The sequence below is a fragment of the Molothrus aeneus genome, chromosome 15 (genome assembly GCF_037042795.1).
Source record: "Molothrus aeneus isolate 106 chromosome 15, BPBGC_Maene_1.0, whole genome shotgun sequence".
Lineage (NCBI taxonomy): Eukaryota > Metazoa > Chordata > Aves > Passeriformes > Icteridae > Molothrus > Molothrus aeneus.
The window spans coordinates 18,074,542-18,098,571 of NC_089660.1; the positions used below are offsets into that span (position 1 = coordinate 18,074,542).

General features: G+C 49.2%; 1 protein-coding gene across 1 annotated transcript in view; it reads right to left on the reverse strand.

Moving 5' to 3' along the window:
- Positions 1–19,327: 19,327 nt before the first annotated feature.
- FGF18 (fibroblast growth factor 18) overlaps positions 19,328–24,030 on the reverse strand; it is a 66,281-nt gene continuing 61,578 nt past the window's right edge. The window contains exon 6 of the mRNA XM_066560186.1: positions 19,328–20,325. Coding sequence (XP_066416283.1) covers positions 20,059–20,325 — 267 coding nt within the window. The 3' untranslated portion in view covers positions 19,328–20,058. The remainder of the gene's footprint in view (positions 20,326–24,030) is intronic.

Sequence of the window (24,030 nt, forward strand, 5' to 3'; positions counted from 1 at the left end):
GACCTGCACGTTTGCATCCTGGAGTGGACAAATACTGAACAGTGGTTGAAGATTCCCATTTCTGCAGGGAGGTAAGACAGTTCTCCAGTGGATTTGGTCTCATTTGGTGACAACACCACTTGTTTGAGATCTGCTGGATGAGCAGCAGCACTCAGGGGGTGCAGGCAGCATGAAGGTGGTGTAAGGGCAGGGTAGCACGTTCCCCTTTGGATGACATAAAATCAGACTGATGGTTCAGGCAAAGCCTGCAAACCAACTGGGATCTTATGAAAGGACATTTTCACTTGTTTTGGTTAACTCCACCAGGGACATGCCATCACTTTTAAGCAAAGAAACTCCACTAAAAATAAATGACGCCTCAGCTTGTGATGCCTCTCCATTCCTGTGTATAAACACTGCTGGGAGGTGATGGAAGAACAAACCATCAAGCAACACTCTGATGGAAACTTTATCCCTAAAAATTGCCCTGAGCACAGCAGGAATTACTGCTGAGTGTCCTACCTTTGAGAAGAGGTCAGGGAGACTCTTCCCACTAGATCACTCTCTTTCTACAGCAGTCATTAATTGCAACCCTCTTTGCCATCAAGAGAAAAAACCACATCTTTAGAGCCTCAGAGGTAATAGCAGAGGCTTTATCACAGTGTCCAGGGATGGGATGACTTTTTGAGCAACACTGGGGCAGTTGGACTGTCCCTTCCATTTAACAGGAGGCTCTTAAAAAGCAAAACCCTTTCCTCCCCTGGCACTCCTGTCCCCACTTCCACCTCACAAATTTAATCTTAAAAGTCACTAACAGTGGTCTCAGCCCAGGCAAAACTATGACTCTCTGAAAGCCACCAAGATTCCCTTTTTTTCGGTAGAGCCAGAATCCCACCAGCCAGATTTCAGATGGGCAAGAAGAGGTTCACTCTCAAGTAGGAGAGATACTGTTTGGCTGCAGGAGCAGTTAAGGAGACCACAGGCAAAGCTGCACACCCAGGCAAAGGCTGAGCCCCATTCCTACAGGCAGGACAGGAGCTGGGGCAGCCTTATCTCACACTGCTCAAACTCAAGCTCATTTCAGGAAAGTGTTGTTGTTTTGATCCTTCTTTGAGGGAATGAGCTCAGATGAAACGGAGGCAGGTGCTAATTAAAACCAGAACTATTCTTCAAACTGGGATTTTAATTACTGTAAATATATGTAAAGGAAAGTTGCAAAGAAAAATAGTAATTTCTTGTGCTACCTGCCATTTTCACTTGATTACCATCACACTTTTCTGTAGAGCAAAAACATCAGTCCTTCATAACAAACTCCTCTCTTGGGGGCTAGTGTGAATTGAGAGCTGTGAGGCCCTGCCATGGGTTCCAAAACTAGCAGCATAATGTCTGTAACAGACATGCTACCTAATTAAATTGTTAGGGAACAGGCTTTTATATCTTTAACACCTAATTTACTATTGTTTCTTTGAAAGTGTTTGGCTTCCCTGTGGTTTTTTGTGCCTCCCTTCTCAGTTTTACGATAGCTTTTAAGTTTTTCGTGTGTGTTTCTACTAAATAACCATTTTGGAAGTTTTGTTAGGGTCCCGGCTCGAGTCGGACCAAGGGAAACAGGGGCCTGTTTTACTGTTGTTCATGCTGGGTGAGTTACCACTACTGTGCTAATTATGTAATTACCCTATTTTAATAGCTATTGTACACTACTTTATTGCTAACAAATCTGATTTCCTCTTTCTTTGCTCACTGATCGAACAGTAAAGGCACAGGGACACACACAAACATTATACAACTCCATAAACCTCAGCACCAGAGCTGGCAGGGCTCTAACCATAAACAAGCATCTTCAAGGCAGCAGGTTTAGCCAAATCTACTTCACACTAATGACAATATAATTCTTGCTTATTGGGAAGACACAAAATTGAGTTAATTTCTCAAGAACCAAGTGCTCCACAGCTGTTGCTCAGGGAGTGTATAATGTGCTCACCACAAAAATCAGGGGCTATACCTGAGATGTTTGGACTGTGCTGTACCAAAAATGAGTAATGAATGTGTTAATCAGCTACTTCCTCCCTTGTACTTGCGGGGGGGAAGGAAATATTTGGCCCCAGAGAGGTGGGGGAACATATGTTCCAAAATACTCCTGAATTCTGCACAGTCATTTGGAGACTATGGCTGACAGGACAAGGTAGGGTACTCAGGGATATCAGAATGCAGATAGGCAGGATGAAAAGGGGAAATGTTACCCAACGTCTATCCCGTACAAAATTCAGTCATAATAGCAAAACCTTATTTTTCTGCTCTCCTTGTCTTTGCCCACAGCCAGACCCAGGTCTCATTCCCAGTTTATCTGAAGGATAACCAGTCTCCAGGCAAGTAAAACATACATTAAATTCAGCTGGACTTTCAGCAATAAATCATTTTGCCTGCTCCTTTCCAATGGCACTGATGGGCCCCAGTGCCCTCCTCTGCACCAGGAAGATCCCTGCAAACAGCAGCAAGCTCTGACACTTCACATTCCTCCTTAAATCCATCCATTGCCAGCATATCCACCAAAAAATTGACAGCAAGAAACATTGCATTAGGCTGCTGGTGTGCTAAGACCACTGTCTATCATAGTGAGCAATATTGGCTCGGCTCTCCCTGCGCTCGCTCTCTGTCTGCACCCATCTGCTGCCTTTCCTCTCCTGCTCGTCACTGGGTCAAGGACAAAAGCTTTGGGATGCTGGGAGGCTACCAGTGAATACAGAGAGGCACACACATATGTGTATGTGTATGTGTAATGGGTGTGTGGCTGTGTGTGCCTGTATGTATGTGTTTATGGATGCACAGGCATGTGTATGTGTATATTTCTAGATATATTAATATCATGCATCAAAAGCAGTGTGGGCAGCAGGGCAGGGGGAATTCTACCCCTGTGCTCAGGTGATTTCCCACCTGCAGAGCTGCCCCAGCCCTGGCCCAGCACAGGCAGGAGCTGGAGCTGCTGGAGCCAGGCCAGAGGAGGCTCCAGGATGAGCAGAGGGATGGAGCAGCTCTGCTGGGAGGAAAGGCTGGCACAGCTGCCATTGTTCACCTGCACAGGAGAAGCTTTGGGGGGACCTCAGGGTGGCCTCGCAGGGCCTAAAGGAGCCCCAGGAAACCTGGAGAGAGACAATTGACAAGGGATGGAGGGACAGGACCCAGGGAATGGCTCCCAGTGCCAGAGGGCAGGGATGGATGGGATATTGGGAATTAGGAATTGTTCCCTGGGAGGGTGGGCAGGCCCTGGCACAGGGTGCCCAGAGCAGCTGTGGCTGCCCCTGGATCCCTGGCAGTGCCAAGGGCCAGGTTAGACATTGGGGCTTGGAGCAGCCTGGGACAGTGGGAGGTGTCCCTGCCATGGCAGGGGATTGGAATAAGGTGATTTTTAAGGTCCTTTCCAACTCAAATCATTTTGTGATTCTCTGATTCCAGGACTCTGGACTATTCCAGAACACCATCATGACAACACTGACTGAGATCCACCTACAACCTCTGCCTTTCAGACCCCTTGTTCATTTCTCAGCCAGGCTTTTAGGGTGTCCTTCAGAAGGGTCCAAACCTGATCACTTGGTCACAGGCTGTGGTCCTCAGGGTTGTACAGATGTCAGGTTGCTGAGAGGAGATACTATGCACAAGCTCCATTCCACCAGCTTCTGCCTCCCACCCTGAAGGAGTTAAGCAGAACTTACAGCATTTTTAACTTATATTACTCACTTGTATTGAATTATTCTTGGATCAGATATTAAATGGAGATTTTCCATATTATATCTGTCACAGATGGAAAAAACCCCATCATCTATGGATGAGTGTAATCCATTCATTGGTTTACGGATACAGTCCTCTCCAGGGATTGTCAGAAATAAACACGATGTCCCTGTTTGCTGGATTTTTGCATTTGGATTGCTGAGCTAGCTGAAAAAATGTGTGAAATCGCATGAAAGCCGACAGCTCCCTATTGACTCGGCATACGAACAAGCTCCCATGTGTTATTTATTCCAGCAAGCCCATGGACTGTGGCGTGTACATGAAATGCAAGCCCGCTCTGAAATTCGAGGGGATAATAATCAATAATGCTTTGTTTGGAATGCAGCTTTCATCTGCAGAGCCCGGAGCAGTGGGAGGGAGCTGGGGGAGAAGGGAGGGGCAGACACACAGACCCTCTCTCAAAAGACACAACTGGCACCTGTCTCTCCACCCTGCAAACTCCAGGGACAAGCTGCCTGCTGACAAGGCACCTTTGGCATCTCAGACATACAAAATCTGTGGATTTTTGTTTGTTTGCTTGTTTTTTAACAAAACAGTCTCTGCCAGAGTAGCTTTCCAGTTACCTGCAAAGACCAACTGCAGTGGTTAAAAACTACTTGTTCTTTTGGGAATTCCTGGGAGGAATTAGGGATATCAGTGTGCCCAAAGCAAGGGTACGGCAGGATGGGAAAAGCCAAGCCTATTTCCAGTCCTTGCTTTGATTCCTGAACACGGGATTTGCTGCAGCATCCTCTTGCCAGGCTGGTGGCATCTGGGTCACCCCGGACGGGCTCACCCCGCTCCCTCGGCAGTGCTGCCTCGTGCTGAGCGGCATGGCACAGCTCCAGGACAGCATCACCCTCACCACACAGCTACCACTCGCTCGGGGATAATTAGTATTTCCCCCATCTGCTAGATGAGCCTGGGGAGGGGAGGCAGGGGAGCGCTGCCAGGGTGTGCTTAACTCTTCCATCCTCAGGCGTTTCACTGCCGCTCCCACTCCCAGGCTCGTGGCAAACCCAGCTGGAGCCTCAGGAGGTCTGGGAAAGGTGGCTGGATCCTGCCTCCCGCCTGAGCCTCTGAGGGGCTGTTGGAAGGGGAAGGGTCTGTCCTGCTCCCATGGGAGCCACCACCAAATCCCTGCCATTCCCTGTGTGTGGCAAAGCACCCACTGCTGTGCCCAGCATGGGTGGCCTCCAGGTGAGCAGGTTTAGGTTCCTCAGCTGCAAACCCCTGCCCAGCTGGCCCTTTCTGCCCTTCCCAGCCAAAGCAGGGGCCCATGTGCCCGGGACAGTGTGTGGGCACCTCATGGAATGGGGCCCTCACGTCCAGGAGACAAAGGAGGAGGTTAACAACCACAGCCCAAAAGGCAGATGCAGGATTAGTGCTGCTCCCGGCAGCAGGCTCCTTTCCTGCATTAAAGTCAACACATCACCCGACACTTACTTCCCACCTTCCCTGGGGTGGCCAGAGAGCTCCCTTTCTAAGGTTAATGCCTCCTCCTCCCCCAACACCCTGAAAGAAACAGGATTATTTCCTAGCTAATTTGTATGTGTCTAATTTTCATATCAAAAAAGCAAAGTCATGATTTGAGGCTTTTTCGGCTTTGCTTTCTTTCTCACCACATTCCTGCTCTTACTGAGGCAGTTTCCATTCCTCCACTCCTTTCCCAGATTTCAGTATCCACAGGTTTCTGGGTTAACAACAAAATAACACAGGCTGGAACCTGTTCAGGTGACTTTTTTATTAATTATTTTTATTTTCTTGCTTGGAAAACCTTTTCCCCTCTCTTTCACCCTCCCCGCCAGGGAGTTCAAAGGGACATGTTCGCAAACAGGGGCAGGGCAGCTCTCCACACCCACACTTGCCACCTTGAGGGAGGGAGCGGCATAAAAACTCTCTGGTGAACATTTGTGCAAATATTCATTTGGCATCTGCTAATGTCAAGTCTAGCTGGATTGGGGCTCAGAGCTGCAGAAAAGCATAAATGAGTCAGGCAGACAGCAAAAGCCGAGCTCTTCGTTATGCAAACAGGAGCCTCTCACAGCAGCTCTTGTGCATAGGGAAGGGGCTCATGCTCCTCCTAATTTCTGTCACGCTTTGTCCTGCTCTTCAGTTACTATGACTTTTCTCATGCAAAGCCCCTGATGTGCTAAATGCTGGACAAACCTCTAGCCCCAAAAAGCACAGCCTCAATAAACCCCGGTCTGACACAGAGAGCTTGGCAGCCACAAGGCAGCAGCAGCAGCAGCAGGGACAGGGGCTGCTCTTGCTCCTGCCTTCATGGCTCTTCTGCTTTATGGCTGTTACTGCCACAAAACCCTGGCAGGACCGAGTTCCTGGGACATACACGGAGCTCCACGAGCCTTTGGTCCTGCCAGCTCCCTGGCTATGGCAAACGCAGCAGAGCAGGTAGCAAGGAAGGGAGGGCTCCCTGCCAGCATAAGCAAAATGCTCAAACAAGTGCAAATAACCCGCTCCATACAATGTTAAGGGGGCAGCTACAGCCAGGGCATGTGGCTTGTTAGTAAAGCATCCACATGCAAAAACAGACCCAGGCCTAAAGAATGGAGTCAGTTCCCACTCACTTACGTGGTGACAAACCTTCCCCGAAATCAGCAGGACCTCATGGGGCAAAGTAGAGCTCCCACAGCCACAGGAGAGTTTCACTGCAGGAACTTCATCCATCCCTTGTAAATTCAACAGCACCAATGTAGTGGCTCATGGACCACATAATCTATAATTTACAAGTAAATTAAACAAGGAGCAGGATTGCTTCCTGGAAATGATGCTTCCACCAAGTACATGGATCCTGGGAAGGAGGTCACAGCACACCTTGCTCTGGTGCCTCAGATACAAACTGGTCACAAACATTTGGATGGCAAGAGCTGGACTGGCCATGTCAACACAGCCCTGATTCACCAAGCAGCTGACCTCCTCCCTGGTCCCCTGCTCTGGCTCAGTGCTGGCCTGCCTTGGGTGACACAGGGCTGAAGCCAGGAGGAGAGGGCCTGGCACTGCACTGTTAACCATTGGAAAATTGAGCACTGCCATTTCAGATCTTATGAACTGAATAATCAGTGTAAGAGCTGGCTGGAAATCTCCACATGTTTACAGGTAAACAAAAATTTTGCATTGAAGGAAGCCTCTCTTTTTGTCAAAACCAGAAAACCTGGGACCTGAAATGCATTCGTTGCACTTTTCAATATTTTTAGATTTTGTTTCTAGGCTGGAAAAAGATAAATAATTTTTCAAGAAAAAAAAGGTTTAAAAATGCAAAACTTAATCCATTTCCTTTAGCTGTACTTTCCAAGGCACAAAGGACAAAATTCCCAGTCATATTTCACCAGACCCCTGGCTGATTCCTGATTTAATGTTTAGTCCTTGTTCAATCATCCCAGTCCAGCCCCAGGTTCAGCATGGCCTTGGTGAAGGTGTCCCCTGGAGGTGGTGACAGGACCAGGCACAAGGGAGGGTGTCCCTGTGTGCCCAGGGCAGGTGGACACTGGTGTACAGTGGGGAGGGAGCTTCTCCAGGGCCCCAGCTGCACCCACCATCTTTGCCTGGGTCACACCATGGTCAGAGCAGAAAGGGGCTCTGACTCTCCCAGCAGCTCCCACCAAGTCTGGCTCCCTTCCTGCTCCTTTAAACAGCTTCCCACTGCCAGAGGGCAGGGTTAAATTAGATAGCAGGAGGAAATTGTTCCCTGTGAGGGTGGGCAGGCCCTGGCACAGGGTGCCCAGAGCAGCTGTGGCTGCCCCTGGATCCCTGGGAGTGTCCAAGGCCAGGCTGGACAGGGCTTCAAGCAGCCTGGGACAGTGGAAGCTGGCCCTGCCATGGCAGGGGGTGGGACTGGATGAGCTTTAATAACTGAACCAGTCTGTGATTCTGTGACACATCCCGGCCAGAGAAGCCCGGGGAGAAAACCCGAGCTCCTCCAGGGTGGAACAGTGTAGGTGTAGGTGTTGGTTGTAGGTGTTGGGTGTAGGTGAGCAAAGACTTGTTCCTTAATGACACAAACAGCTGATGAGTCCATGGAGAAGAACGGGCAGGTGAGTCAGGTCTCCTGCTTTCTCCATTGCACCCACAGCCTGAGCAATGATGCCTGGATCCCCAGCAGCATCCCTCTTCACTCCCAGAGCAGCAGGGTCTTGGGTTCCTGGGTTTGACTGAAAACACTGGGGAGATGAAACTGAATTCCTCCTCATCAGCCTAAAGACTTCCTTATTATTTATGACTGGGAAAGATTCCCACCAGAAATGTGAGCTGGTTATAATTTAAATGTTTCTTCTAACTCGGGAAATTTCCAGGAAGGTCTAGCAGTAAACACAATAACGTGCCCACAAGTTACAAGCCAGATATTCTGTTTTTTAAATTCATTTGCCCAGAAAAATAATGAATACAAAACTGATGATGATTTTTGTTTGTTCCCTAAAACAACATTATTGGTACCTGCCCTGGTGCATTTTTACTGCAATTATAAAGGTTTTTCCATCTGGAAAGTGAGCCAGCTTAACTTTCTTCTTTTAAACTAATGACCATTTAATGTCAGATAAAAGGTTTAATGGAAAGGATTAAGTACCACTTTCAACAGAGATGGTGGGAGATAATTGACTCAATTTAGCCCAGATATCCATGCAGGACACTGAATGCATGTGTCTGAGGTACAGCAGAGCAAGGGACCTCACCGGAGGGAGGCCTGCACTTTCCCCGTGCAGGTGCGTGTTCACATTGTCCCCCCCCGCATCGTCACAGCACAACCAGCACTCTAGTGGGTGTCCCTGCGCCCTCCAGGAAGATGCACTGCCTGCCCAGGAACCAGCTACACCTTTCAAACAGCAGAGATGTTGCTTGGCAGATGTGAAGCTGATAATGCACCCCCAAAAGAAGATAACAGAACAAAATGCTCCAGATATTTGCCAGCAGACAGAGGCACAGCCCTACCCTGATTCTCTAACCTCCAGCCACAGTCACATTTTCACCTGCACCCACCACCACTTCTCTGGATCCCAAACGACTTTTAATCTTTCATCCTGTGCACTCCTTTGATCCATTTTTTCTGCCATTTTCAAGGACTTGGGGTAATTCCTCCTGGAGCAATGATTTTCTGATCTCTTTGAGAAGGATAGACCCTACCAGCAGGGCTGCTTCAGGTGTCATTGTTCCCCTCTGCTCACAGCCAAACCCACCCTGGAGCTTGCTGTCTGTGTCCTAGGTGCAGTGTGGCCCTTTCCCCTGTGGCTGTGAGGCTGCCAGGAGAGGCTTTGATTGCTGCTCTGGTGTAGGAACCTCTTGGCTCGGGTGGAAAGGTGTTTAATGAAGAACAACTGTAAGGCATTCACTCCATCACTGCTCCCTCCCTACACAGAAGTCACCTATAAATTTACATGTCATGAATTCCACCCAAGGGCAGGGTTTTGGTTTATTTGCGAAGTCAGTCACTTCCTGAGAGCGATCCCTGCCTCCTGAGGTGGCTGGGAGCTGCCTGTGGGATCTGGCTTGCCCCCTGCCCTTGGAGAGTGATGCCCTGGGAGGAAGAAGGACTTTGCTGGCTTGTGGCTCAGCTGCTGGCAGGTGGTCCCAGCACCTGAGTGAAGCCACCCCATGTTTGGAGGAGCCACCTGGAAAGAGTGAGGGTCTGCCCTTGCTGTGTTGTCTCACAGGCCACAGTCTGGGTTCACACCTTGCACAGGTACGAAGCAAACCTCCAGCCTTGAATAATTTGGCTGCTGCAGCAGATCGGAGATTAGGGCACCTTGGGCCGCGTTCAGACCACCCACGGCAGCGTCTGCCAGCAGCATGTACAGCCGCGCCGAGCCCACAGCCGGGCCCACAGCCGGGCCCACAGCCAGGCCCACAGCCGGGCCCACAGCCGGGCCCACAGCCAGGCCCACAGCCAGACCAACAGCCAGGCTCACAGCCGAGCTCACAGCCGAGCTCACAGCCGGGCCCACAGCCGGGCTAAGCCCACAGCCACACCAACAGCCGGGCCCACAGCCGGGCCCACAGCTGGGCCCACAGCCAGACCAACAGCCGAGCTCACAGCCGAGCTCACAGCCGGGCTCACAGCCGGGCCCACAGCCGGGCTAAGCCCACAGCCAGACCAACAGCCAGGCTCACAGCCGAGCTCACAGCCGGGCTCATGGCTGGGCAAGGCCCACAGCCAGGCCCACAGCCGGGCTCACAGCTGGGCAAGGCCCACAGCCGGGACCACAGCTGGGCTCACAGCCAGGCTCAGAGCTGGGCCCACAGCTGGGCCAGGCCCATAGCTGCGCTGCCCAGCCCAGCCCCTGCTGCTCCTGGAGAAGACACCAGCCACGGTAGGGCCCAGAGCTCTGGAGCCAGACTCACTCCCGCCCAGCAGCTGTTTGTGGTGCTTCCTAGCAAACCATGCCATGCAGCCATTTAGATTCCCAAAGCAAAGGGCCTGTCATGTGCAAGGATCTCCTCCTGAAATCACGGGAGAAATCTGGCTGTAAGGTGCCAAACAGATGGGAATTGAGCACCTAAATCCTCCAGGTCACAAAAGATCTCAGCCCAAATGTGTGCAAGGAACTTGTAGGATCAGGCTGTGAAACACGGAGAACAAAAGTTGCCATGTTCAAGAAAAGCAAGCAATCCCAACTTCTCCACCTCCAGAATGGGACCACTTGTGCTCAGTTGTCTGGCTGGCTGATGTGAAAGGCAGTGAGGGCTGGGCAAGGTCTGGGTCACCCTGTGGAGGGGTAGGACAATTCTCTTCTCCAACTCCATGCAACACACGGCCATACATCCCTGCCACATCCCACACTGGAGCTGTATTGATGGTGAGCAAATGGGATGGTCCCTCTTTGACACAGGAAGGGCCTTGGAATCTAAAAAGCGCCAAGAGAAAAGGCAAGGTAGGGTTTGCAACCAGGATTGCCACATTGGCAAAGGTCTCAAAGGTCTCATTGGAAATAGGTGCCTGTGGAGCTTCTTGTGGAGATGGAAAGGTAAAAGAATGAGGATGGACCATACAAGTGTCCTGCAAGGTCATCATGGAGCATCTTTGCTGCTCCTTCAGGCAGCACAGGAGTGTGAGAACAGCAGGCCTCTGTGACACAGGACAAGGCAAGGACTCAGAGTCCACACATGTGGAGTTATTCTTTCTCCAGAGCTATTTAACGTAGGTGAAACAAGGTTGAACCCCAATGGTTTTCACTGGGTGGGATGGGTGAAGCACCAGTCTGTAGGGGGGTGTGCTGCCCAACACCCTGCCTCTCTGAGGCTGCTCTCCAGGCTCCCACTGTCTGAGCCCAAAGCTAATTTCCATGCTACATGTTAATTTTCCCCGAGTCAAGAACCCCTCTCTTTCAGCAGTTTTGATATTTGCTGCCTTTCTTTGAATTTCTCTGTGTTGGGAGGGCAGGTGAGTGGGAGATCCCAATTTACTTTCTCTGCAGTCTAGACTATTCATTACTTTTCTGTCTCTAAATGAAGCAGGCACAGTCCTTTCAATACCTACATAAAGCATTCCCTCACCAGGCCTCTAAGTATTTTCATTGTCAGCCTCTGAACACTTATTATTTCCACTATATCCCCTTTTGAGATCAGGTATCCAGAGAGAAGCTCGGTGTGTTAGCAAGGGTCTCCTCCGGAGCTATGCTGTAAGCAGACAGGAATTAGGGAATATTTTACATCCCTCTCTTTAACCATCCTCATATTTTGTTTTACTCTCACAATAGCAAAGAGGAAAAAAAACCCCAGAGTGGCTGTTATTGCACTCATTTTGTGAGAATAAATGATTACAATTAACATGGAACCCGACAGAGTGCAGGCACAGCTCGAATTATTCTTTGCCATGCCTTGCCTTGCAGTTATCAGGGGTGAATTTTATCTGCCATTGTGCTGCCCATTCACCTAGCTTTGTGTGGTCTGACAATATCTCAACCCAAGGTGGTATATGGTTGCAGGCACTGCCGCTCTCGTTATTTACAATGGCTAATTAAGATCCTGCTACAACCTTCATCCCACCCTTAATTCTTATGAAGCAGCCAACAAAAGGTTTTGATTTCCTTTTTGGCTGGAAGACCTTTTGGCTTCTGCAAAAAGGGGATTAAGAATGAAAGCACATAAAGGTATGTGCACAATCACAAAGTCATAACAGCTCTCCCAGTGCAGTCTCCCAGGAATGAAACGCAGCATTAGCAAGAAAGGCTAATTGGGACCGGTTTAAAGAGTGCACATTGTGTAGCTCAGTCCGGTAACACTTTTGATCAGGCAGACAACACAGCCACAAATTGCTTTCTTCCCCCTCCAAAATATCTGACCCTGCAGGAAACGGTGTTTTACCTTTCCCAAGGAATCCAGACAGGCAGGCAGACGGATGGTGCACATGGAGCTGTGTGATCACCCAGCTGCTCTGCAGGGCACAGCCTGCACAAGCCCATCTCTCTGCCAGCTCTGGGCAGATGCAGGGTCCCTATCCCTCGCCATCAGGGTCCCCAGAGGCTGGTGCTGGCTCTGATGGTGATTGCCACTGTCACTGTCATGGCAACTTTAAGATCAGATGGAGTCACACACAGGCAACTCACCCAGACTTTCTCTCTAGGGAGTGCTTCAGGCACTGCCATCAGCTGTGGGTTTCCAAGCAATTGCTCTCCATCACCTCTTTGCCTTCCAGACGAGCTGGGTCTCAGATCCCTGGTTTCAGGTTGCTTCTAGAGAGCCTCCCCATTGCACACCTTGCTTCAGAGCCTCCTCACTGCCCACCTTGCTCCATGGGGATCAGCCCTCCCCACTGCCCTGTCCCCCCGTGGCCAGGCACCCCATGCAGGCTCTCCTGTGGTGCTATGGTCCCCAGAGCCTGTCCCCAGCCCAAAGGCCTTTCCTCTCTGTCCCTGCATCCCCAAGCCAGCTCTGCAAGTCAAGCCCAGGAATCTGGTTCATTAGCTCTTGGCAATGCCACCCCCCAAATGTCATGGCATGCAGGCATCTATGAAAACCAGAGGCCTGGCACATGTGTTTTTATTTGTTTGCATGTGCCAACATTTCCAATGGCTCAGAAATGTGTGCCTGTGAAAGCTGCATGTGTGTTATTCATTTAGGATTATTTTCAGTCCTCATAATAGGAGGCTCATTTTATCCTTTTGAAAGCTCTCGAGCAGAGATGATCACAGCCCGAAAGCCTGCCATGGCTGTGAACAACATCTAAGCTCCACATAGCTGTCTCTCCTTGGAAAATGGTCCCACCAAGGAGTGGAAAGGTTTTCACTTTGTGCTCATGTCAGATACACACATAAAGAGCAGCTCATTTCTCTAGACTCCTTTGTAAACCCCAGCCAAGATTTTTACATTCTGGTTCATGCAAATCCGATCATCTGATCAAAGTAACGTGCTACCTCCCAGGAACTCAGGCCCTGCTGGCTGGGCCATGGCCCATCCCTCACACACCAATGCCTTCCCTCTGGTTCCTGGCCGCTCCCTCTGGCCTCACACACAAATCCCTCTGGCCAGCAGCAGCTCCAGGCCTGTGCCATGGTCACCTCCCAGCTGGCCATGGTCACCTTCCAGCTGGCCATGGTGGGCTCTGCTCCTATCCAGCTCCAAACTGGCCACCACAGGGGCTGCTGACTCTGCACAGCCTCACAAGACACTGGGACAGCCTTTCCGTGCACCCTCGCTGCTCCACCCATGCCAGAGTTTCTGGTGGCACCTCTCTCCTGGGTAGTCATAGGGGTGTACCCCAAAATGGGCATGTCTCTGAATCCTCAAGCTGCAAAGTTTTGAGGTGAAATTTCTCAATTACAAATTTCTCCCATGATTGCCATAGCTCATTGCATTCACTTGGGACAAAAGCAGGTTCAGAATTTCCTCTTCAGCAGAAAAAAACTGGCCCTTCCACGACTGGGATTGCACAAGCCACTGAAAACACATTCCAAGGGAGGAAGAAGCCCTCAGCTGGGAAGGGGAACATCATCATCACCTGCAGTGCTTCCCCCAGCTGGGCCACACTGTCCTGCATCCAGGACATCCCTCAAAACATACTGCAAACCTCAGGATGCCTGCGCTGCTTAACCCAGGAGGAAACTCCCATCAGAGGCTTTGGTGCGGTTACGTCTTCTGTTATTCCTGGCCGCTGCGGTTGTTTTTTTCAAAACAAAGGCAGTGTTTTCTATCCTTTAGGCCTGAGCAGACCAATTCATCTCTCTTTATATGGGTTTGATGTGGCTTGGGAAACTCAACCGGTTGTTTTCCAAGCCCAGCATAACTCAGTTATGCTTCCTGTGGCTCAGCCACGGGTCCTCCAGCCTGGCAGCCACTGGGATGCACAGACAGCTACCCTTTAGTCTGTTCCAAGCCTGGGAATCAGCCCTTGCCCAGGCAGGTGTCAGCCACCTTCACGCTGCACTGGTTGGACTAAACTTTCCACAATTCTGAGTAGAAACGAGTCCCACCCACAACAAACAGTCAGGGACTGGTGACTACGAGCCCAGAGCTCACAGCTTGGCTTGTCTGTATCAGTAACCACTAAATTCACAGGTCTTGATGGCCACGGAGGCCCCAGTATGTGCCAGACCTTGCTGAGGGACGGGGGACTCTGGAGGATGCTCACAGTGTAGATCTCCTTGGGTTGGTACCTTAACACAGACACTTAAAATGCCACAGGAGGAAGAAAACAGTGTTCTGAGCTTTGCTCCCATCAGCCAGGATTCAGCCTCTTATAAAAGGTGAGGGGGCAGAAGAAGGGCAGCAGGAATGGGTGGGACAGGGAGAAGGTCTGGGCTCTGCACCCATCTGTGGGCTCCAGAAAAGGTTCCATCCAGGGCCTCAGCGAGTGGAGAGAGGCAGCATTTGCTAAACCAACAGAAAACTGCCAAAGGACTGAAGGTTCAGTGGGGGGCTCAAATCAGTTTCAACTGACAAATAGGCAGGGGAGACTATTTTACTCATCACATAATTGTTTTTTACCTTCGAAACTTCTATTTCTCTTTTTTTCCCCTATGAAATCACATGTATTTAAAGAAAGTAAATAAATCCTTAATAAGAGTGAATTAAATGTCTCTGGTAAACCCAAATCACTCCACTCAGAACTTTGTCTCACTTAAAAAGAAAAAAAGGATAAGTTTCAGTTTGACCTGGTTTTTCCTCCCTAATTTTTCAGCTCACACTGTTGGAAATAACAGTCTACATAGGTTACATCATTTGTGAGGAATCTCCTCTCATCTGTCTCCAAATGAATAACAACAAACATTCAAAAAATAATTGAAGTTTTATATATATCCCTTGGCCATTCAGGTGGTATGGCTGGCATAAGACATAGGCACTTTAAACAGCTGTTGTGAATCTTAAGTATAAACTTCCACCCTTTGGCACAGCACCAGGAAATTCTGCATAGGAATATACCTGCTCTGCCTCACAGCAGACACAACCCACGGTGTTTAATACCTTGAGAGTGGACAGCAGAGAAAAGCTGTTTTCCCAGGGGACACCCCTGCTTTGTGTGACCCTTTTCCCTCTATTGGATGAGCATGACTGAGCAGGGCTTGGGGGAATGTACAGACCCCCACACACACAGAGCTCCTCTTCCTCCTGCACCAGCAGATACTTGTGTTGCAGAGTAATGCAATGGCCTAAAAAAGCCCAACCACCACTACACACACACACCCCCTATTTCACATACATGTTTTCACCTATTCCAACCTTATTTCTCAAAGGCAGGCATGGTAACACAATGTGCTCTGGGAGCCAAAGTAACCCATGTTTTCTGTTACCCAACCTGTCCCACTAGAGCTTACTCCAATTGCTCAGTCAGATCTTCCTTGGTGGACAAACTCTTCTAAACAACACAAAGACCATGTTCTCCAGCTGGAGTCTAAAATCATGGCTGAACTCCCATTCCACTGCTTTTGTGAAAATACAGAGACACCAAATTGAGCAGAGAATCAGGGAAAGCTGATGGACATCACCAGGCACGTGGTGCAGAACACCACCCCTATGGCTACATGTGTGCCTGTCAAGCCTGGCTTTAACAGCTGGTCGAGGCTGGTAGTTTGCCTAAGCCAGACCTAACTTCCACCTTGCCATGTTTCCATAAGCAGGTAAATAAACTGCTGCAAAGACCGAGGTGGTGCAGCAGGCACGGCTGGGCTGAGCTCAGGCCTCACAGCGCTTTTAGGGTCCTCCCCAAGCTCTGCCCCACTCCAACACACACCCACCCCCAGACACACAGGGCTCACAGGCATGAGGGCATCCAGCCTGTTCAGATTATGGCTTTAACTCCACGAGCCAGGGACATAGAAATTGGGTCTTCTTGTCGTTTAACTACTAGGGCAGCACCCCTTCCCAAAACAACATTATTTTGACCTGACTGCTTCCTTCTCCCCTTGTCCCACCTCATGACATTTATTGGAGGATGGATCAGCCATGCTCCCAGAAGCTGTTATAATTACAGCTGCACAGATATCACACATGTTGATGTGTAAGAGATGCAGCTGAAGAGATCAGTTTCTATCACAGGTAGGCTACACCTGGGCAGGTGCAGTAGGGCAGGGCTAAATCTGCAAACATGCTCCTGGAAGAGGCTGCCCCACTGCTTCACATCTGTGAAAAGTTCATCCAAACTGTCTGTGTGACCCAGCACCAGGGGGGTGATCCTGAGCTAAAGACTGCAAGGACAGCACAGGGAAACAAACATGGGTTTCCCATGCCTGTGCTCCCAAGGATTGTTGCCAAAAGCCAGCTGCTGGCCCAGAGGGGCAGATCAGGCTCTGTTGGGTACTTCAGGTCAGAGCCTGCCATGGCACTTGCAGACACAGAACAGAACAACTCTGCTGCTAAGCAAGAAAGACCACACCAGCTTTGGGGCTCCAGCTGCAGGGATGTGAACTCAGTCACACCCTGACAGCTCTGTGGCAGGGGGTAGGAAGACCAGGGCAGCTTGGCAGGGGGTTGGAAGGCACCTTGCACAGGGACCAGGACACTCTTTGTCCTCTTGGCCAGTGGTAAGCCGCAGGCAGGGCACAACACCACCATGGTCAGTTGTGGGGTGGAGGGTTTGTCCTGCCTGGACCAGACACTGGGCCTAGCTGAGTGGTGATCACTGACCCTTCACCCTCACAGGGACAGCACAAGAGATCCAGCACCCAGAAGGTCTCATCAAACAGCTCTGGTTCATGCAACATGCTCAAAAAACTTGTACCCACAAAGTTTCCCTCCTGGGCTCAGTGGCTCCTGCACCCGACAAAGCCAGCCTGGCATTAGCAGCCCGTGCCTCTCTCTGATCTCAGCTATCAAAGCAGTGTGATTAATCCAGCAGTGTTTCTGAGGCAGTATCTCCAATACACTTGTATTAATGCCAATTAAGCAGAGTACTGGTTAAAGTGTGCCCGCTCAGAGCTCCATGCACATTAATGCCATCACAGAGTGTTACGTCCCTTGCTCTTGAGGCGAATCCCAGAATAGCAATTAAATCCTCATTAACAATCTTCAATTATAAAGTAAATCAAATGCAAAGCCTCCATGGGAAATTTCAGCTCATATTCAGGGTGACTGAAGATTTTCTGAAAAGACAAAATTAGGTTAAACACCACAGACAAGCTACTTCTCTGCTCTGGATGTCAGAAAGGGATCTGTCCAGCAGGGCTGCTGACAACCACCTGTAACCAGCTCCTGGCCCGATCCCTGAGCACAGCCCAGGCAGGAGTACCATGTGCCCCACGCACAGGGCTGTCCCTCACTGGGCACAGGATGGATTTCTCCTATTTCTGTTCAGTCTTTGAATGTCTCCTACCCTGAGCACCCTTCTGTCCAACATGGAGGTCCTCTGAAGGGGAATTCTCACCTTTGCCCCTGCTTTTGTTGTTAATAAAGCCTGAAAGCAGATGTTCAAATACAAATGCTTAATGAGCACCATCAGCCAACAACTCCCTCCAGCATCACCTAATCCAGGTGAGCATCAATCTCCTCACCACACGGCCTTTCCACAGCCTGAGGGACCTGTCCCACTGCTGTCCAAGAAATACTCCTGTAAACCAATGACATGAGAGACAGAGGCCCCAGTTGTATACCAGTTGTATGACCCCTCACTCCCATTGTGGGATGGGGAGCAGATCCTCCAAGGTTGCTCCCAGCCTCAGTCTGGAAGAGGAGATCCCTTCTGCCCACACTGCTCCAGCCTTTACTGCCCCCACCCCTTTAAATTTCTCCAATAGCAAATAAACCCTGTTGTTCTAACAGTGAAACCATCAGGGCCATGGCAACATTTCAAGGAGAAGAAAGGCACCCATAAAACCTTTCTCACTCTGGAAATCAACTGGGTGTCTTCTCTTGGAGGTACTAACGCAGTAAATCTCCAGTTGCTCCCAATCCTCCACCCCAGCACTCCTCTGAACTTTCCCCAAATCCTTCCCACATGAATCAATCTGGAGACAAAGCTGGCAAAGCCTTCCAGCCCCCACCAACCAATTCCACCCTTGGGTCCCGCTCCTGTGCTTGTCTCCAGGTGCCCCAGGAGAGCAGCTCCCAGTAATCCCCTGGGACAGGGGCTGTTGAGTGACCTCCCATGTTTAGCTGGCATGAGGCATCACCTGTACAGCTCCCCAGCTCCTCCTGGAGCAGCATGGAGTGACCCTGCTTAGCACTGCTCATTTTTCTCCAGGCTTGCAAGGTTTGGAGATTGGTTCAGATAAGCATCCTCAAGCTTGCATGCTTATCTGCCCCATCTCCCAAACAGCTTTGATCTGCAGGATTTGGCTGCAGCTCTCAAAGTTATCTTGGGAAAGCTTGTTCTGGGGAGAGTCATTCTCCTGATTAACAAAAAAATCTTTCTTAGTGGCATTGAGCATTTCCAGCCCTGGCTGTACCCAGGGCATGTAGCCATGTCTGCAGACAGAGAGAAGGAAAAGCCAAGCAAGCTTTTCCTTAAAACTCCACTTGGGCTCCATCAGCATTCCAGCTAAAATCTGGAAATATCTGAGGTCAGAAATTTCATCTTGCTTCTTTTCCCCATTTTCTGTTTGTGGGGCACTTTACATCACCCATATCCTGTGCAAAATTCCCGGAAGGAAAGCTGGCTGGACTGACCAAGGAAACAAGTTCCTGGATGAGCTAGGTGAACCATGCAGAATAAGGGAAAGGGATTTATCTGGCTGAGGGCAAGTTTTAAAAGCCACAATTTTGCATTAAACAGCTGAAAGCAAGAGCCCCTCTAAATCCTCTAATGAAGGAAACACAAGCCACACGTAAGTATGTGTTAATGCAGTCAGATACTCATTTTCCAGTTTACTTTCTGCTTGGCCACAGCTTTAGGAAATATTCCTTGGACTGCAAGGTATCAAATGTGCCGCTCTTGAAAAACACTGGCGTGGATTCCCTCACACTCAGCTCACCACCATCACCCCACTGAAACTCTTCCTTGTGGAAACAACCAGGGAGGAAGAGGAAGATGGTATTAAGGAACAGGAGGAACTACAGAATCAGCAATGAAGTTTATAGTGGGGAAACTGCCCCGAACATTTCCTGCCAGCCTCGCATAAAGGATAAATATGCATTTAAAAAACACTACTCAGTGAGGGGAAAGAAGTGTGAACAGCAAAAATATGTACATATGTTTTAAATAATTTTTTTTAATTGTTGAGGCAGTAATACTTGGTTCATGGAACTGCAATATACAGAGAGGTGAAATAAATAGCTTATATATATATAATATATATAATATAGCTGGTTTTAAAATATTCCCTTATCATTGGTGTACTAGGTCATCTTGTAGTCACTTGAATGTAGTTAGCAGCATTCTCCAGAAGTGAGCGGGATGCAGGATCACGGAGCCGTGACTCCCAATGTCGTCAGGAGGGGTACAGAGGGTCGGTGCGCCGAGAGCTCCGCGGGCTCGTCCCTGCAGCCGCCGCCTGTCCTGGCGGGTGGGCAGCAGGCAATAAATAATTACTGCAACCGGCACTTGGCGGGGCAGGGTCTCAGTAACTTTGGGAAAGAACTTTGGTTTTCTTTGGTTTTATTTATTTATTTTTAATAATTTTTTTTCCCTCTGGGGATATGCTTGAGAAGTTGTCCTTTCCAAAAAAAGCAAAAGAAGCACCTGTGTGTCATCAACAACAAGAAGTCAATTTAAATAGAGCAGTTAATTTCATTTTTCAAGTCACAATTAATCCCGAACAGCTTTCCCCAGCATTTGCCATCTAGTCTTTTATTAATTTTTTTTATTTTTATTTTTTTTAAACACAATGTACAAAAATAGAGCTTCTTCCTTATTTTTAATGTAAAAATATTCCTCTGGTGCAGTTTTTTTTTTTTTTTTCTTTTTGTGGTTTCTTATTGTGACACTATTTTTGTCTGGTTTTAGCTGGGGTTGGTGGGTCGTATTCTCTTAGTCCTCTTGGTGACTGTTGTGTACTTGAAAGGTTTCTGTATCTCCATTTGACCCTTTGGGTATCTCTTCATAAAGTGTACATCTTGCTGATTTTCCCGGGTCTTGGGCCCTTTCCGCGGCCTCCCTTTTTTGGTGAATCCAACATACCAGCCTGAATATTTTGCAGACATCAGTGCTGTGTAGTTGTTTTCTAGGACTTTTTCAATGAAGACACACTCCTTACTGGTGCCATCAGGCTGAAAAAGGAAAAAAAAAAAAAGGAAAGAAAAAATAAATAATTCAAATGCAAGCTCAGTGACCAAAACCCAATTTGGCATAAATAAAATCATCACATCTGGACCTCTTTTTTGGTTCAAACATTCTTAATAAGAGCCATAACAAGCATCAGCTAAAATAGATTTTTTTTTTAAAGCATGAAAGCGTGAGGTCATAATTTCTTTTTTTTAAATGCTCTTATCCAAGGGGAGAAAACTTTTTCAAAGACAACAATTAAGTTTATCCAGTCCAGTGCCTTCAACTGCAAGCAAAGCAAGACATCCAGCTTTGCTTTCTTCCCTTAGGGAGAGAGGATGAATTGAATTCGTGCCAGGGAAACATCATACTTAGTCAGAAAAAAACCAAACCCCAGAATCTCACATGGCCCAAACAACAGCATTTCCCCTTCTACCCCTCACTCCTGAAATACCTCATGGGCTTTCACCCCCAACTACCCAAATCCCACTAAAATTATGACAAGCTTCAGTCTAAGCCTCCACAGCAATTTGAAAACTCTCCCCCATGTGATCCCAGGGCAACCCCTGGCAGATGGACCACACATGGTGCTCCAGGGCTGCTGGAACCACTGGGGTCCCCAGCACCACTCCAGTCCCTGGGACCCTGGAGAGCCCTGAAGCCAAACTGGGCTCAGCTCAGCCTGGAGATTCCTACCAGACCCAGAACTGGGCTTTGAATATGGCAGAACAAGGATCTCTGCATCCAGGACTCTCACCCAGCACAGGCAGCACCGGAGGGAGTGACAGCATCACACAACTGCATCTTCAAGTCCTTGAGCATAAAGGAAATTCTTCTCACCCATAACCTTCTGCCAGAAAACATTTTGCCCTTTAACTGCTGAGTCACTGGTACTGTACTTAGAATGTCACATGATTTGATTTATGCATCAGAAGATACTCAGGAGTAGATACAGGATAAGTAAATATAAACCATCGCACAGGACTTCATTTAAAGCTCAGCAAACTCAAAGGAAGTATTTCCATCATAGGCCAATTCAGCTTCTCACTGATATCAGATGAGTTTTTTGGAACTGCAGGCCTACACATACTACTATGAAACCCTGCCCACCCAAACTAAACACTACACCCATCATATCCTGGGGGGGCAGAGAAGCGTGAGCTGCTCAGCCCCCAGTCCCCGCTCTGCTTAGGGGCCCCTCTGGGCACAAGGCTGGGGTGAGCAGCCAAACCCTGCATGGTCACCATCCTTTCCCCAAGGACAGCTCACCCTGCCCTTCCAGGGCAGCCATCCTGAAATGTGCTGCACAACCCCTGTGGAGTTTGCTGCAGTTTGTGGAAGGGCAGGGAATCATGGAACAGGAGGGAACCCCTCCAGGCCATGCTGCACAAGGTTCCCTGCACCCCTGAGCCCCAAACACACACGACAGAGGAATCATCAGGCACCATGACCCAGGCTGGAGGCAGCAACAGAGGAAAGCCAGGATGGCTGGTCATCACCAGCCCCCAGGGCCAGCCATTCCTCTAGGACTCCATGCCTTTAGCAGAGCTTTGGTTCCATCTGTGTGACAGAAGGTGATGTTTGCTCTGAAGTCAGCACCTCGAAGCTTTCAGCACCAAGTAAGGTCTCATTAAGAGGGCGAATTCTGGCAACTCTTCCAACAGTTCTGCTAATCCAGGGGCTCTGCCTTAGGACCAGCAGTCTCCATCCAGGATAGGCACAAAGGTCCTCATTTTACCATCCCCAACTGGAAGCTCACAAATGCTTTAATGAACAGCAGAACTGGGCAAAGCCCAGTGATTCCAGTTCCTGGGGGTGTCATTCTACAAATCCTGGGTTTGATCAAAGCCACATGAGTGGCAAAGAGGGAAATCAGTCAACACCACAGGGTTCCACCAGATTTCAATGGGAAGCCATAAAACCAGCTCCAGGTTTCTCAGGGCCCAGCCCACTACAAACCCTTCCCCAGTGAGTGGAGAATTTTTAAACAATACCATGGCTGGGATTCAAATCCACCCAAAGCCAGGTGCCTGTGAACCGACCGGATCCGTACCGCAGGTAATTGGAAGGGTTGTTCCCCCCATGCTCGTGGGAAGGCACTGGATTTGAGCCCTGACCTTGTTGCTAGGAGAATTAAGGGTTTTTCATGCAATTTGGGAGGGTTCCGCTTCTACTGCAATGTCAGTTTTTCACGGAAAATGAAGACTGGAATGAAAAGAAAACATGTGTGTAGGAGGGGGGAACTTATTCTATTAATAACAAAAAAGTATTTACTTATACCTTCAAATTTGCCGACAGAGCCTAAGACGGAGACAGGAGGTGGAAGATTAACAAGGTGCAACTTCAGGCCAACCTCAGGGCTAATTTGAAGTAAACAAGGTGCATGAGATAAAATAACTTCGTTCTGGAAGAGGAAGAGCTAAATGGTTTGATAACATGAAATTACAGCAGCATTTACAAGTACCTAGAGATAAATCAGGATAAGGACCTCACTTCCCCAAACAGAGCATTCCTGTATGTGCTAAGACACGTCACAGACACACAAATGATTTTCAAATACTGACAACATAATTTTACAGTTTCTTTTATGATCCCCAACAGGATAAATCATTCACACAAGCTACCTACACCATGAAGAACTGTACTCACAGCAATCTATTAGGGGAAAAATAAATTTGTGAGGGTTTTCAGTAATTTTTAAGCATCAGGTGACCAACATTTAAAATTTAATCAGTTCCCTACTTGAGCCATAGCAAAACACTTCTTGGGTCTGTCAGCATCCTCTCACACCTCCAAAGAGAGGGGGGTGAAAGAGAAAAGGGAGACAGCTTTATCCAAGGATCACTCCCTGCTCCAGCCATGGGCTCACCCTTCCCCAGGAGCTCCTGGTGCAACTGACCCAGGGCTGCACCCTCTGTCACCAATGCAGGCAGGTGGGAGCTGCTGCCAAGCCACATTTCATACACACTGTGCTGGCAGGGATGTGCCCTGCAGAGCACTCACTCTCCAAAACACGGACCTTTGTGTTTTCAACTGATTCTTGACAATAAACAAATTCTTGAAAGCCTCAAAGCTGCACAGGGGCTGTCTGGCCCAGTGTAATGGCCTGGCCACAGGACAGAGGGCTTCCTGTGCCCCTCATGTGCCCCACTGGCTGCATCTGCCTTTTGGCCTCATCGTCCCACTGGCAGCGGCTCCAGCCACGCTCCCTGCTCAGAGCAGAACACAGCAGTGGCACCACCCTGCTCCTGCAAAGGCCCTCTGCAAGTCAGAGACCAAACTGTTTGGGTTGGCCAAGGGGCTGCTGCCTGGCTATGCAACAAGGCCATGCCCCCCTGGCAGGTCAGTTCTTTGCAAAGAAATCATTCAGAGCACGTTTTTGTTTAAACACAGCCCAAGAACTTTGGGAAGATGTGGTATCTGTTAGCCAAATTTCTGATAAATGCCTTATATTTTATAAGGCATTTATCAGAAATTTGGCTAACAAAATGCCTGATCTAAATGCCACCTTCCAGGGAAAGCTCTGGGGCGTGGCCCAGGTCTGTGCAGAGTGAGGGGAAAGCCGGGCCTGAGCAGCACCCAGGGCTGGCTCCAGCAGAGTATCTCCTAAGAAAGGGCTGGGGAGCAGCCCCGCTGGCACTGGGTCAGTGCCCAGCGCCAGGCAGGGACCTGAGCGGTGCCAGGGTTTTTACAGGGCAGGGTTAGAGCAG